At 38.4% G+C, this 15,801-nt stretch overlaps 1 protein-coding gene across 1 annotated transcript in view; it reads right to left on the reverse strand.

Moving 5' to 3' along the window:
- The window catches only part of LOC136883524 (B-cell linker protein), a 323,973-nt gene that overhangs the window by 11,624 nt on the left and 296,548 nt on the right, over nt 1-15,801 (reverse strand). The window contains exons 11-14 of the mRNA XM_068229921.1: nt 14,483-14,641; nt 14,290-14,388; nt 6,344-6,495; nt 1,842-1,968 (exon numbers count right to left, since the gene is read on the reverse strand). Of these exons, the coding sequence (XP_068086022.1) occupies nt 1,843-1,968; nt 6,344-6,495; nt 14,290-14,388; nt 14,483-14,641 (536 nt within the window). The 3' untranslated portion in view covers nt 1,842. The remainder of the gene's footprint in view (nt 1-1,841; nt 1,969-6,343; nt 6,496-14,289; nt 14,389-14,482; nt 14,642-15,801) is intronic.

A 15,801-nucleotide genomic window follows, 5' to 3' on the forward strand; every position in this document is an offset into this window, starting at 1 on the left:
CCATTTGACCTAAATAAATGCAAAACTTCTTACAAATGTACACCATGCATGGTATAAAATATGACACAGAGGTATCAAAGATAATGCAATTAAGCAAAGAATATTATCAAATAGGTTGCCTCATTCAGATAGAACATGCGCAATGAGATCTCAAAATGGTTATCAATCTCAAGGTTAATATTAATTAATTGGTATTGTGAACTTGTATTCACAACTAGCTTTTGGGAAATGAGAATTACATAAAACTGATATCACTGCATTATGTTGAGGTAGAGACAGATCAATGATTGGTTTCGATTGCAATGATTTCATGTGTTGGAAGGTTAAATACACTCTTTGGTTTCGTCTTAGCTTAGATAGGGATATTTCACTGAATAAACGGAATCCAATCCAGAATATCTCCATTCTTTTGTTAGTAATTAGATGTAAACAACCTTAATTGTGAATTAAATTCCAACCTCATGGTCACAATGAATTATAAGATAGTTCCAACATTAGAAACCAGATCAACTTGTTGTATGCGTCATACGAGCCATGATAATAGCGAATATAGGCAAGATATCGATGAATTACACAGGGCGTCATGAAATCGGAGAGATACTCCACAAATTGGACTTGAAAACCTGGTTGCCTGATAGGATTCCCAACACGACCTCCTGTAAATGACGCGATTCACCACCATTAGAAGTCAGGAACTCGAACCATCAAAGTTACGCACCAATCCAAACACCTAGCTAGCCGAGGTACCGCAACTCTCTGAAATAGCCCCCGCACAACGAGAAGAACCCGTCAAGACCCTGAGTGTATAAGGCTCACATCCTGACGTCCCCAGGGTTACATTTGCCGCCCAATGGTAGGGCTAGATCCTAGATCAGTAGATCACAAATGTTGCAATATGTTTGTTCATGCCTGAAAATTTATTGTATTTTTTAGCATTCATGTGTTCCTGATAATGTAAATGAAAGTTCCTTCCTGCCTGACCTGTATAGCTAGAGTTACAATGTGTATAAGTTTGTAAATACCAGAAGCAAAATATTTATCATTATTACTGATGATGTGGGTGTTGAAAAATAATTAAAACTGGTATTATTAGTTTTTGAAAGCTACAGTATGTTGAAGTTAATTTTTTTTAAAGATATTAATTATTTGAAAAATGTTGTTGTTGTTATAAGTAAATGTAGGAAAGTGATTGTTTTTTTTCTTTCAGATCTCCAACTAATTTAGTGGATGGTACTGAAATACGGAAGGTGGAAAATATATAACATTCCATTTAAAGGAATTATTTTATTTTGTTATTCAAAGTCAATACAGAACTAACATGATATTAATTAATTAAAATCTTATCGCGATATGAAAACGTTAAAAAATACATGGTGATGAACGTATTGTTTGGCACAATTCTTCCATGAAGTGTTACTTCAGCAACCACAGCAATCGCGCTCACCAACAACTTCAAGTAACTCCACAACAAATTTTAGATCAGGAAAGCATGAAGGCCACGCAATTGGTCCATCTCTATCTACTGTATTCAGTGAACAAGATGACACACAGACACGAAGACTACAACGTGCATTGGTGCTGTCATGCACAAAGCAAGTAACTTACAATACTTTACATCTTGATATATCTCAATAATTAAAAATTTTTGGACCCATATTTATATAACCTTTTTGTCTCCTCTACATATCAGGAACTCACGACCTGCAATTGCTATGTATTTCTGAAACACACAGAAAAAATATGGCCAACTGTTCTGGTGTTTTCTCGTTTGAGCTATGGTGGCTTAAGCCATTATTTTTTGTTGTTCTTGGTGTGTGCTAGTAAAAGACTGAACATTCTACCTTATTTGGAGGAGTCCTTCCTCGGCGTAGTGGTTAGTACCGTCGTCCCAGTCTGTTCTCCCCCACTGTATAGGACTAGTTTCTCAGATTGGTAGTTGACGACCAGTTCTTCGATTGAAGAAAAAGTCTAGAAACACAATGGTAAGCATTAATTAACAAATTCAAGTAGCATCAAAGTTGGGTTAATGTACATCATATTACAAACAGAAGAGTACACTTCCTTGCACAAAAAGTGATCAGCTGAAAATTTCCAGTCTAAGAGGAGAAGCATGAGCATCTATTTTAAGGAATAAGTATTGGAAATAAACAAACAAATATCAAATCAGGTCATATACAGAGAGAGAACAGCACGTTTCCAATATTTACAGAGCGGTCCAGGACTCTTTGATAGTCAATATTAATAGAACAAAATGACATACCGTTACAATTCTCACACGGGGGAAGTTTTGTGTGTCAAGGTGACCCCCATTAGCAGCCAAACAACGTTGATGCCACTGAACTGCTGACCGAACTACGGCTGTCAGTGTTGTGGGTGTGATAACTGCACAGGATGCCTCGATGGTTTCTCGTAGCTCATTCAGTGTAGCTGGCTTCTGTTGATAAACTTCATTTCTCAAGGTCCCCCCCATAGGTAGAATCAAGAGGTGTAAGATCTGGAGACCGTGGTGGGTACTCAACAGCACCTCTTCGACCTATCCATCGTCCCGGTAAATTTTCATCCAAGTAGGCTCTGACATCTCTGTGCTAGTGAGGCAGAGTGCCATCTCGTTGTAGGTAAAATCTTTCATTTCCAAACACCTTCCAGATGGCAGGTAAAATCAATGTTTGCAGCATATGTAGATACACCTCACAGTTACAGTACCTTCAAAGAAGAATGGGCCAATCAAACCGCACGATGATAGACCACACCACACATTAACACCGCGTAGATTAACATGTTTGTCCACGTGAACGTGAGGATTTTCAGGAGCCTAGTACACGCAGTTGTGGCAGTTTACAGTACTGTTTAGTTTGAATTGTGCCTCATCAGACCAGATAACCATCCCTGCAAATAGTTCATCCTTGCTAAGCATGCCTTCAAACCACTCGCAGTATTCCATCCTTCGATCCAGGTTGTCCTCGTTCATAGTGTGCAGCGCTCTTGAAATGTACACTTTCCACTTTGCAGTCTTCAGAATTCGTCGTAAGGTTGATCGGCTTATCCCTCTTTCACGTGTACCGTGAATCACAGATTTTTTTAGGTGACCTAGTAAAATGTTGCAACACAGCAGCGCTGGAAGCTGGACTTGTTGATGTTTTTGGTCGGTCACACTTTTTCTTATGCACATCCTGAACAGTATCGTCAGCTTCGAATTTATCCCGAATACGATAAACTGTTGTATGTGTTAGTGGCTTAGTTCTGTACTTACGCCATTGCCGTTGTACCTCCATTATGTTTTCGTACTTCCAGTACCACTTCAGTACGGCCTTGCGTTGCTCAAACGACAATCTTACTTCATTCACTGCTGCACTGTCATCTGCAGAAAAACGTACGCCAAGATTGTTGCACCATTCACGTGACCATTGTCTGTTGGGAAAACAATTGACTACGCTACCGTGCAAGAATTGCAACGATATGTCATTTTGTTCCAAAGATGTTAACTGTCAAAGAGTGTCTACATTTTTCTGGACCTCTCTGTATATTACCCCATTCGGATCCTTTTCTCCTTGTGTGTTTGTCCTGTGATTCTGATCTTTCACCAGCTGTATTTATATTTGTCTTATGTTTCTTCCCTTTTCCTGTACTTATCCCACATGAAGACTGAAGATCTGTCAAGAGGCCCCTCAATGCTCGCCTTCCTGAACAGGCTTGTTAGGGCTGAGGAGAGATGGATACAGAAGAACTGGGACCGATGTATGTGTGTGGAGATTATCCTTTTGTGTTTTCATGTTTGTCCTAGTCTTCTCTTTCTCTTCCTCCCTGCCATTATGTGTACTTGTCCTATTCTCTCTATAAATACATGGTGGTTGAAAACAACGTGAAACAGAATAAAGGGTTTGTCATGCTGATAAGTCATTTGAAAGAATTAATTCAATAACTCGCACTGTCGTAATTTTATCAGCTGCTGAAGTTAGTCAATCAGATCACTTTGTGGGTGAATTCAAATGGGCTCTGCACGGCAGCGTTGTTAAATCTGCACGTGACTTAAGGACGGCTTGAGAGTCGTGCACAAACACGCCGTGTCACCGCAGCGTGATCCTCTCAGCTCGGAGGTCTGCGTTCAAACCTCTCCTCTGGTGAAGTCTTATTCTTCGACTGGTGCTCTCGTGCCGGTCTTAAGCTATGTGCAGATTTAACAACACCGGCTCAATTCACCCGCGAAGCAATCTGATTGGCCTATTGAGCAGCCGATGCGGTGCGAGATATCGAATTAATTCTTTCAAAAGATTCATCACTCATATACCCGGTTCATGTTTCCCACCACCATGTATATACGCAATGTTTATCTTAAAAGAAGAGAGCATTGCCTCACTAAAACAAGCCACTGTAGCTCGGAATAAGCCTCATCCTCACAAGCTAAAACCTACAAGGGTGTGAAAGAAAGTAAAACGTGATCAACTCATCTGAACAACTGATGCATTGAATGTTTAGATTTTATGGTTGCATTGAACTTGAAATAGACTTTCATCTTATAGGTCATACCCAGTACAGAAGAGATGCTAAGTACAGAACAAAAATGGCCAATAGGATACCAATGGAACCTTCCAATGCTCTTGATTGAACAGGGATCTCGGTTACAGTACTTACCTTCTGTGTCCGTGAGACACGCTTAGAACTGGTGATCTACCAAAAATGTGCACAGCAAAACAGTGTCCTGTAACAATACGTGTGACGCACTGTTAACTAGCAACAGTATCTCAAGAATTGCACAGTTTGTGGCCATCCATCAATACTTCACATCACAGCCTCCAGGCAACGTCACACCACACATTTTATTCAAAGCCACATATATGAGCATTTGATTCTCCTAGAGGGAAATTCAATAACCTGGCAGTTCTTATTCCTCTGCCTGTGGTGAATACGAGATCTTCCCGAGAGCAGGAGTCGTTCATCTCTCGCCAGCAGCGCAGCCCCATTTCACACATTGCTTCGACACTTTGACACCACCGACCTTATCTGGTTTAAGTTCCTCCAAATGGCATACACACCGGATCTCAAAACCTACGAACTCTTTCAATATCTTGCTTTCGCCATAGTGTTCCAAAATCTCATGCACATAAACAAGAAATATATATAGATAGAAAATTAATTTTCTTAAAAACTGTAAAAGTCATTTCAAAAATTAATTTGACGAACTCTAGTTCCATAAATTTATCAGGAACATCTATTTTCAAGCCTGCTTGCGCATTAAATTGTAGTTTATCAGCGATATGAACAGGATCTACAAATTTGGAGGAATTTACGGTAGTATTTATGGTATGTTGTACACCGTTGGAATCACAAAGACATTCCTTTTGCAGAAAATGAATGCAAATGCCCTCCCCTCCCCTGACAATTTTATCTCAAAAGTTCCTCCCCGCTAAAATTTTCCGGGTGTTGTGGGGGAGGGTATTCTTTCATTATAAAATAATGAGAGAAATGTAAAACAAGTATATTACTGAAATGAATGTTTTTCACTGTGCATGCTGATGTACTAGTGCTTCGCTACGGAATATTCAGAAAGACTGTCTTTGTGATTTTCCCAACTGAAGTCAACATAGATCATTACAATGACATCAGTAGGAATGTAGCAATTAAAAGTAACATTATCAAATAAAATACTTGATCAAATGAAAAACCTCACATTTTCTCACTTTTAACGAACAGTACTACGCTGCCGATCTAACAGTCAAAAGTTCCAGTGCTGGAGTGACAGCCGCAAACACTCCTGTGCCATTATTCCATTAAATGCGCACACTGCTCATTCTAATCAGTGCCTCAGAGCAGGGATTGAATAGCTGGAAATGCTATGATGAACCAGTGTGTTATGTACCTTTCGAAGACTAAATTGATGTCAGTAGGTAAGAAATCCAAGAGAAATGAATGTCAGATTGGTGATATAAAGCTAGAACAGGTAGATAATTTTAAGTATTTAGGATGTGTGTTCTCCCAGGATGGTAGTATAGTAAGTGAGATTGAATCAAGGAGCAGCAAAGCTAATGCAGTGAGCTCGCAGTTGCGATCAACTAGGAGAATAATGGACTCTCTTATGGAGGATAAGAGAAGTAGAGGGAGACCAAGACGACGATGGTTAGACTTGGTTTGTAATGATTTAAAGATAAAGAGGTATAGAACTACATGAGGCCACAGCACTGGTTGCAAATAGAGGATTATCACAACGTTTAGTAAATTCACAGAGGCTTGGAGACTGAATGCTGAAACGCATAATGGTCTATAATGATGTATGTAGTATAGGGTAGGGCATAAGAGGATGTCACAGTTACAGCGTTCAGTTGTAGAAGATGTCATTGTTTCTACTCACCTGTTCGTTAGCCTTCTCAAAGCCCAGAGCATAGCGACCATCAAGTCTTTGTCTCACGCTGATGTTGTACAGACGTCCATTATACCACAGGGTCAACGTAAGTGGATTCTTTGCTTGCGACGAAGGACGAATCAGGAACGCTCCATCTTCACCTAGGAGACAGCAGAGATATGTTCATATGAAACACAGACAAACCACCTCTAGAGGTTATGTTCAAAATACATACATTCTTGGCCAATTTCCAGAACGAGGCAGGATCCAAAAGTTTAGGGACATGATGCATAGTTCCTTACTTAAAAACTCAGATGAACACACTTCCAAAGTAACTCACTTCACTGTTTTGCCAGCTATGGTAAAGCTTCTGGAAAACTTCTCCCCCTTAATACTGTTTTTCCCCCCTCTCCTGTGCCTTCCTATGCTCCTCTTCTGCTTTATGAAAAACAATATGATTTTGTTTGTTGAAGTTGAACATTTCAGAGTCTACACCACAGGATGTGAGTGTGTCAAGTAATTATTCTTGTTAGGAGAGAGTGTTTCAGACAGTGACAGTGATGTGTGTATAAGTGACAACTACAGTCAAGTGTTCGTTAACCGTGTTAGTGTAGTTAATGGAGTGTTAGGTTAGTGTTTATGAGTTCAAGTCTGATTTCTAAATATGTGTTAAACATGGTATTCTGAAGTTTTTGAGTGATCATCATTCAAGATCTATAACTGTTAGTAGGTTGAAAAATCCGGGGGGGGGGGGGGGGGGGTGTTCCCTCCCAGATGATTTTATCTCAAAGGTTTCTCCCTGCTAAAATTTTCCGGTTGGTGGGGGGTATATTTCATTATAAAGTAACGAGGGAAATGTAAAATATGTATATTACTGAAATTAATGTTTTTCACTGTGCATATTTTCATAGAAACTTGAGCAATAATACACGTAATATAGAAATAATAGAAAGACTTTCCAATGTTTATCATTCTTGTTACAAGGGAATTATATACCCCTTCCCCTGCCGGACACTGCCTGAAATAAACACTAGTAGTTAAGCCCTATGATCCTTTTCCCTTACCATTTCTTTCTGATTTCGCACCCTGACTGTTAGATCCTTCAGTCGTTTGAAATTAATTTATATTTAATAAAATTTAGAAAGAAAAGCATTTAACAACAGGTTACACCTGAAAAGGTAACAGTTTAACTAAATATACAGGTTCATCATCATCATCATCATTTCCCTTTATCCAGCTGTAGCCGGGTAGGGGCAAATATGGTTCCTCTCCACTTTCTTCGGTCTTTCCACCACTCCTCCTCCAACACTGTGTCCCAGTCCAGGTTTCTTTCTATAATGCTGCGTTGGATGGTATCCTTCCATCTCAATCGTGGTCGTCCACGGCCTCACCTTCCTTGGATTTGTATTTCCATCACCCTTTTTGGCATTCTTTCGTCGCTCATTCGCTTTATGTGCCCAAACCATCTTAGTCGGCTCTTCTCTATTCTATCATTCATTTTTTCCACTCCAATTTCTTCCCAGATTTTCTCATTCCTTATTTTGTCTCGTCTACTCTTCTGTATCATACTCCTCAAGAATTTCATTTCGGCTGCCTGTATTCGACTCTCATCCTTCTTTGTCATTGTCCAAGTTTCTGCTCCGTAAGTTGTTATGGGTACGTAATACATCTTGTACATAGTATCCTTTGCTTCCATTGGCACATCTTTGTCCCATAACATATTTCTTACACTATGATAGAAACAACTTCCAGCTTGAATCCTTTTACTAATCTCAACATCCAGTCGAGCATTCTCCATTAATTCACTCCCCAGGTATTTAAACGTTTCCACTACTTCCAGGGGCTTGTCTGCAAGTCTAATCTGACCTTTCCCTTCTTTCTCCCCTCTAGTCATAACAAGAGTTTTACTCTTTTCTACACTTATTTTCAATCCATATTCTTCAATCTTCCCATTCACCACATTCAACTGTTCTTGAACCTTCCTGTCGTCTTCTCCCCAAATCACAATATCATCTGCAAATAACATCATGTTCATTTCTCTTCCTCCATATGCTGCGTTTGCCGTTCTCATGATGTCATCCATTACTATTGTAAACAGGATTGGTGATAGAACACTTCCCTGTCTCAGCCCACTAGTTATTTTGAACCAACTTGTCCTGCCAACTTGTGTTTGCACGCAACTACAACATTCCTTATACAATGCCATGATCATTTTTATTAATCCCTGTCCAATTCCTTTTTGCACCAGACTGTCCCAAACTTTTGTCCTAGGGACACTGTCATATGCCTTTTCAATATCAATGAATGTCATCACCATATCATTCCCGTACTCCCAATGCTTTTCCATTAGTTGTCTCATAATGAAAATGGGCTCTATTGTTGATCTTCCACTTCTGAAACCAAACTGATTTTCCTGTATCTGCTTCTCAACCCTCAACCTTATTCTACTTTCCAGTATCCTTTCCATTATCTTAGCAACATGGGATATTAGAGTAATTCCCCTGTAGTTCTTCAAAACTTTCTTATCACCTTTCTTGAAAATTGGGATGATTATTCCTTTTTGCCAATCCTCAGGGACCTCCTTATTCTCCCAGACATTCCTGAGAACCCGATATGTCCACTGCAGGCCTACAGCCCCAGCTGCCTTTATCATCTCCACTGAAATTTCATCTATTCCAGCAGTTTTTCCATTCTTCATCTTTCTTACTGCCATTTCAATTTCATTCATTGTAATTTCTTTATCCATTTCTTCGTCAACTAATTGCCTTTCCTGGTCGTCCATTGAATGACTGTCAGCCGTTCTTGTGTTCAGCAGCTTCTGAAAATACTCTCTCCATCTATTTCTTATTTCTTCTGGCTTTGTTAAAATTATGCCACCTTCATCCTTCACAAATCTGGTGTTTACTTGATCTCTCTTTTTGTTTCTTAAGATACCATACAGTAATTTCTTGCTACCCTGCATATCGTCTCTCAATTTCTGTGTGAATAAGGCCCAGCTTTTCCTCTTTTCTTCCTCCACTACTTTCTTGGCCAAATTCTTTGCCTCCACATATTTTCTTCTACTTTCTTCAGTCTTAGATGTTTTCCATGCTTTCCTTGCCATTTTATTTTCCTTCACTTTAATCTTTACCCTATCATTCCACCAGTGTGTTTCTTTGTCCTTCACATTTCCTGATGTTCTACCACACACCTTTTCTGCACATCCAACCAGTGCTTCCTTAAATCTTTTCCATTCCTCTTCAACATTCCCCACCTCTGTCCTGGGTACCAAGGGTATTATTTCCCTTTGAAATTCTTCTTGTATGCTTTTCTCCTTCAACTTCCATACTTTAATTCTTTTCTCTCTTCTTAATTGGGGTTTTTCAATCTTTTCAACTTTCAATTTTCCTATCACAACTCTATGATCTCCACCAAAGGCTTCTTCAGGCATGGCTGTTACATCTACAAGGTTCTTCCGGTGTTCTTTCTCTATGATTATATAATCAATCATGGTCTTTGTTCGTCTGTCTCCCCAGCCATACCTTGTAATCTTCTGACTGTTCTTCTTCCTAAACCAGGTGTTTCCAACAATCATTTGATTCCTCATGCAAAAATCCACCAACAACTCGCCTTCTGGATTTACATTTCCATATCCAAAGGGCCCTACAACATCTTCCTTTCCTTGTCTTTCCATTCCAACTTGTGCATTTAGATCTCCCATCAATAGTACTTCCTTATCTTCTATCTGTCTCTCCACTTCCTCTAAGAAGTCCTCTAGATGTTCATCTATGCAACCAGTTTGTGGGGCATACAACTGAAATAGATCTTTCACGCCATTTTCAAACTGGAGTCTCATCATCATCATCATCCTATCACTGACGTACTTTGTATATTCCAGATATTCTTGGATTTCTCTTCTAAGTATGATGGCCACTCCATTTTTTGCTTGAGGTCCTCCGCTGTAATACAGCCTGTATCCTCCTCTCAAAGGGATCTCCCCTGTACCCCTCTTCTTGGTCTCGCACAGTCCAAGTATGGCTAGATATATACAGGTTATGTTCTTGAAATAACATAAGCAAATTTAATAACAGTAATTTTTTAATTTTTTAACTTTCTATTTATGAGAGAAGAATGGCTAGAACATGCATAAATAAGAAATATCATAAAAGATGGACAATGGTGGATAGTGCCAAATAAAGTGGTGTACAGAGAACTGGAACTCATGACAGATACTATACGGAAGAAGATGATCTCTATTTTCGGTCACATTTGAAGACACCAGAAACCAGATTACCAAGAAAAATTATAGAGAAACTTTGGAATCTGAAGCAACAAGTAGAATGGATTAAGGAAATTAGAGAGGATATGGAAGAACTAGAAATAACTCTGGACAATTTGCAAAACAAAACAGAAAATGTAAAGAATCTGAGAAAAACACCAAAAACATGCAAACAACATACAAGAAAGGTGTTTACAGATGAGGAACGACAGAAAAGATCAGATTGAATTAAAAGCTACTGGGCAATTCTGAAAGATAACTTGAAGAAGATGACCAGAAAATGATTCACTTAAGTGGTCCGACAAGGCCGTAAAAGCAGGAGAAGAATTCATTCATGTTATTAAAAAGTGTAGAAGGATTTATGTTTAACCCTGTGCCCACTCTTCTACTAGTTGCTGAAATATTAGACGTCTAACTTACATTAAAGACGTACTCCTCAAGGGGTTCTTCTCTCCTCAATAATCCACACGGTCGACACAGGTTTTAATACTAATGCTTTTACACTTCTTAATAATATTAATCAATTTATAAATCTACCCATGCAAATTAAGTTGACAAGGTGCTCAATGAAACATGTCGGCTTATTACAGGTTGCCTGAGGCCTATACCTCTTGCAAAACTCCACAAGGTTGCAGGGATAAACCTAAAGAAAACTTTAAAGAATATCTCTTTATACTGAGTGAACAAGATGCTTACAAACTAAGTAATATGAATCCAGTATTCCTGTCGCAAGAGCACTCCCAAAAATACATAAAGAGGGTATTCCAATAAGGCCCATTGTAAACTTCAAGCCAAGCCCCACTTATAAAATGTCTAAATTCATCCACAATTTTTTAAAGCAAATCAAAAACTCAATAAATTTCCTAAATCTTAACAAAATCAGAAACAATAACAACATATCTTATAACATTTTTAGAAAACATATGCAAACAATCAACACAAAAAATTATTCTACTCATCCCAGAGCACACAAGAGAGCCACCTATTTCAGTATGATTCACAGAGCTTTCAACATTCCTTTGTCACAAAAGGATCTCAAAAAAAAAGAACTAAACTTCATTCACTACATAGCCTAAAAAACCGGTTTTAACAGAAATTTTGTAGAAAAAATCATTAATAAAGTTAAGAACAAACCATCATCCACCCTAAGCAGAGAGCATTAGAAACAAAGTAAATACGCCTTCTTCACTTTGAACAATGAGAAAGTTTACCAAGTTATGAATATATTTAAAACATAGCCTTTATAACACTTCTAGAATGTTTTTCATTCACTGATGTGTCAAAGATAAAATATAAATTCATTAATTGGGGTGTGTACAAGGTAACACGCATTCAATGTCAAGCGAGTTATGTAGGACAAACTGGCCAGAATTTTCATACACATGTCAGGAACATGTAAAAGCAAAACAATATAACAGATTCTCAGCCTTCAGCAACCATATTTGAGATTTTCAGCATCATTTTTCTACAATAGAACAAGACCTATCTATCCTCCATATAACCGATAAAGGATTTCTTTTGAATGTTGATGAAAATATTTACATACGTATAGATCAAAGATCCAATCCTATCATAAATCTGAAAGAGTGGTCTAAAAATGTTGATATTCTAATAAATGAAATAATTTCAAAATTCTTTAACACCACCAATAATAATTATAATAAGCAAAATTCAAATATTCCCACCAACGAGGCACACAAACTCCATCCTCAAGTTACGCCAGACACATTCCTACCTACGCCACAAGTACACTCCCTGCTTCTCCTCCGACCCTCCCTCTCCTCCACACTCATAGAGTATAATCCGGGCACCTTTTAGCGATATTACTTTGTACGTTGGTGAGGAGTAAGGAGGGAGCTCTCCCGGTTATACTGTCAACTGAATGGAAATTAAATCTGAATTGAATCCATATGATCGATCGATATGAATTTTCTAAACATTTATCATCTTACGCCAACAACTGTGTCACACATACATTGTTTAACATTATATAACATTTCTCGATGCGAATCTTGTTCTTAGCATGAATTCTATAGGTTGGCTTTGCTGTGTAAACAACAGTATTAGTACGTAACGTGTACGCCAGATGTCGCAGAGCGATGCATAAGCGATTCATAGTTTGTTTCAAAAGTTGCCGATACGAATCTCGAAGATAACCGACTCAGCACTAGGGTGAGCATGTATCACTGAGAGATACGCGTACTATACACGCAGCAACAGTCAGCCAGTGTCAGACTTAGAGCAACTTGATTCAGGTCAGGTAGTGTAAGGCCGGCAAGGATGTAAGTGTTCAAACTTATTTACGATTAAATTGTTTTTCTTCCAAAAAAAAAAAAAAAATGTTCATCAGACTTCTCTATTTACAGGTTCATTACATTTAACATCATACATTACTAGGTTCGACTACAAGAAAAGCCCCACTTCAAGTATTATTCAATAATAGCTGACATCACATAACATAGAGCACGTTATATGAAATCTACTTATTTTATGAAATGCCTGTACACGTTCTGAAGAAAACTTCCTTCATACTACAAATCATACCATATACCACCATCTTTGAATAAATGAAACATCTATAATTTTATGTTATTTTAACACGGTACAAACTTGCGAATGTATTTTAGTATTTAATTTTTCAATATAGATGTACTTTTAGAACATTTTAACTTTGTATATATCTTGCTTACAATGGTACCTTGAATCCAACTTTATCAACGATTGAACTTTAAGCTGATGATGTTCTCTACGAAGAACAAAACATGTACTTGTAATATATAAAATAAACATAGTGAACCTGTAATTTAACAAGCCCATTAACGTTGACTATACGCACCAAATATGAAGTTTATAACTTGTAATATTAGGATAGGACTAAATATCAGTAAAACAAAAACTGTTGAAATGACTATCAACAGGAAAGGCACAGATACAAATATTTTTTTTTCTGGAGGGAACTCGGTTACAATCTGTTTCTAACTTTAAATTCTTTGAAAGCATCATTTCAAAAGATAACACAATAAAACAAGAAATAATAGGACTCAGGAAGCTTCTCAATTTTATTTTCAAGTGAGAGATCTACTGTGGGAAGATAAAATACCTCAGACAGCAAAATTGACCATGTTTCATACCTACTTCATTCCAGTTCTCACTTATGTACTCAAAACACATACATAACAAGGCTAATAGTAAAATCCAGTCAACAGAAATGAAATTCATCAGAATAATGAACCAAAAGACCAGGAAAGACAAGATCAGAAATGAAGCAAAGAGGAAGGAGGCTGGCCAAAAAAAAAAAAAAAAAACCTGTTACCAAACTTTTTGAAAGACGCATGTAATGAGGATGGACAGAAGGTGAACATCAGAAAATTACTTTCACAGAGAAATGAGAGGGAAGAGACCAATAGGGGGGCCAAGGAATCGATGGACAGACACAGTGAAATCGGAGATCAACACGATGAATGTCAAGTGGAAGAACATAGAGGAACAGAAACTATACTCAGACAGGAAGAACTGGTAAGCGCCTGTACATCACACCCGAGAATCTGGAGCTGAAAATTATGATGATGATGATGATGATGATGATGATAATGAAATTTATCTCTATTCAATGTACCTTCTAGAATATGGTAAAATATGCTAACAATTTTAGGGTAGGTATGTAGGACCCTGTATCATCACTAAGGTGAAAGCTCACCATTTCTGAGCATCACCACTGCTTTCTGCCGATCCACGTTGTGGTACCACGGCATACTGGTTATTGATGGGCGGCTGTCTGGCCTGCGCTGGCTACCTCCTGCAACAATCACGCTACCTATGATTTTCCACTACAATGACAGGCACTCAAATAGCCTATATATATTATGATCAACCAGTAGTTGTGTACAAACCTCGCTGGCCCGAGTCTGATATTGGAGGCTGTGGCAGGGGCCTCCCTTGAGTGCTGGACAATGGAACAGGGCGTTGTTCAACAGGGGGAGGTGGAGGTGGCTTGTAGTTCGGAACTGGAGGTGTGACAGTCTTCTTAAGTTCAGGAGAAGGGGCTTTTTCTGTAACAAACAAAACATATATGACAGACACTGGTTGTTTTACAAACAAGTACAATCAATAACCATGTAATCTTTACATTTATTTATTACTTCCCAATTTATGGGTTGCCACAAAGAATACCATATCAACAGTGTTGAAAATAATAATGAACAGTTGGTGTTAAAATGGGTTGTAAAGGTGATTGCAAATAATTTGAAGTGACCCCTTGATCGGTAATACTGATACATCAAGGAGGATGCTATTAGGAACCCTTACATTTCACAGATGTTTCACACAAAATTTATGCATTGTTCCCCTGGTGCTGAAAAATAGTCCAACAACTTTAATGCCAGATATTCTGTGGAATGTTTGAAATACTCTATTGTTGGTCCATAGATGGCTCACTGTCCCTGGCATAATTCCGAAAGAAACACAAAATTGCAGCAGATTGGTGCGTTGAGCGACCTTGGCTGAAACATTCTTCAAATCGTAATTCCAGTAGCTCAATAAGCTCCTCTAAGTTTTGTGTTTCATTAAAAAATTACATGTACATGGTGCAATTACCACTGAACGGATATTCAAGATTGATACCTTAAATGAAAACTCCAACGTTTGCAAAATCTACAGGGTGAAGCCAGACCCTACCAACAAATTTGCGGAGCTTGTTCAGGGATATCTGCTGAGTACATTGGTATGAGGGACCCATGGTCTCCCGTGGCTGGAGATGGTCGAGTGGAAGGGAGAATCATGTGATCACGCGATAGCTGTAGGTTTGGATCGACTCGGCTGTTGGCCGCTCAGTTTGCTTGGAGCTTCACGCATGTTCAAACGGAGTTTACTTGTCTACACACCTGTGATGAGCACCATTAAAAGACAAAGGCCAACAAGGCGTGGCAGTGTTTTTCGTAATGAATCTGAGCTTAGGAATTTCATGTTGAAAGTTATCACAAGGCAGGGGGATCTTATGTCAATCAGCCTTTCAGAAATCCTTCATTGGAAGAATCCACCATACCTGAGCACTGTTGCAGTGAATCTTTGGAAATTATTCCTAGACAAGTTATGGGGAGTTTTCTTGATAACTCAATGAGGTCACTTATCAAAGGATTTTGTAGCGAAAGACATAAACACTCTTGGAGGATATAGAAAATTATCTTGCCACTCTATCATTAAATGTAAGAAC

Source organism: Anabrus simplex, chromosome 1 (genome assembly GCF_040414725.1).
Source record: "Anabrus simplex isolate iqAnaSimp1 chromosome 1, ASM4041472v1, whole genome shotgun sequence".
Taxonomy (NCBI): domain Eukaryota; kingdom Metazoa; phylum Arthropoda; class Insecta; order Orthoptera; family Tettigoniidae; genus Anabrus; species Anabrus simplex.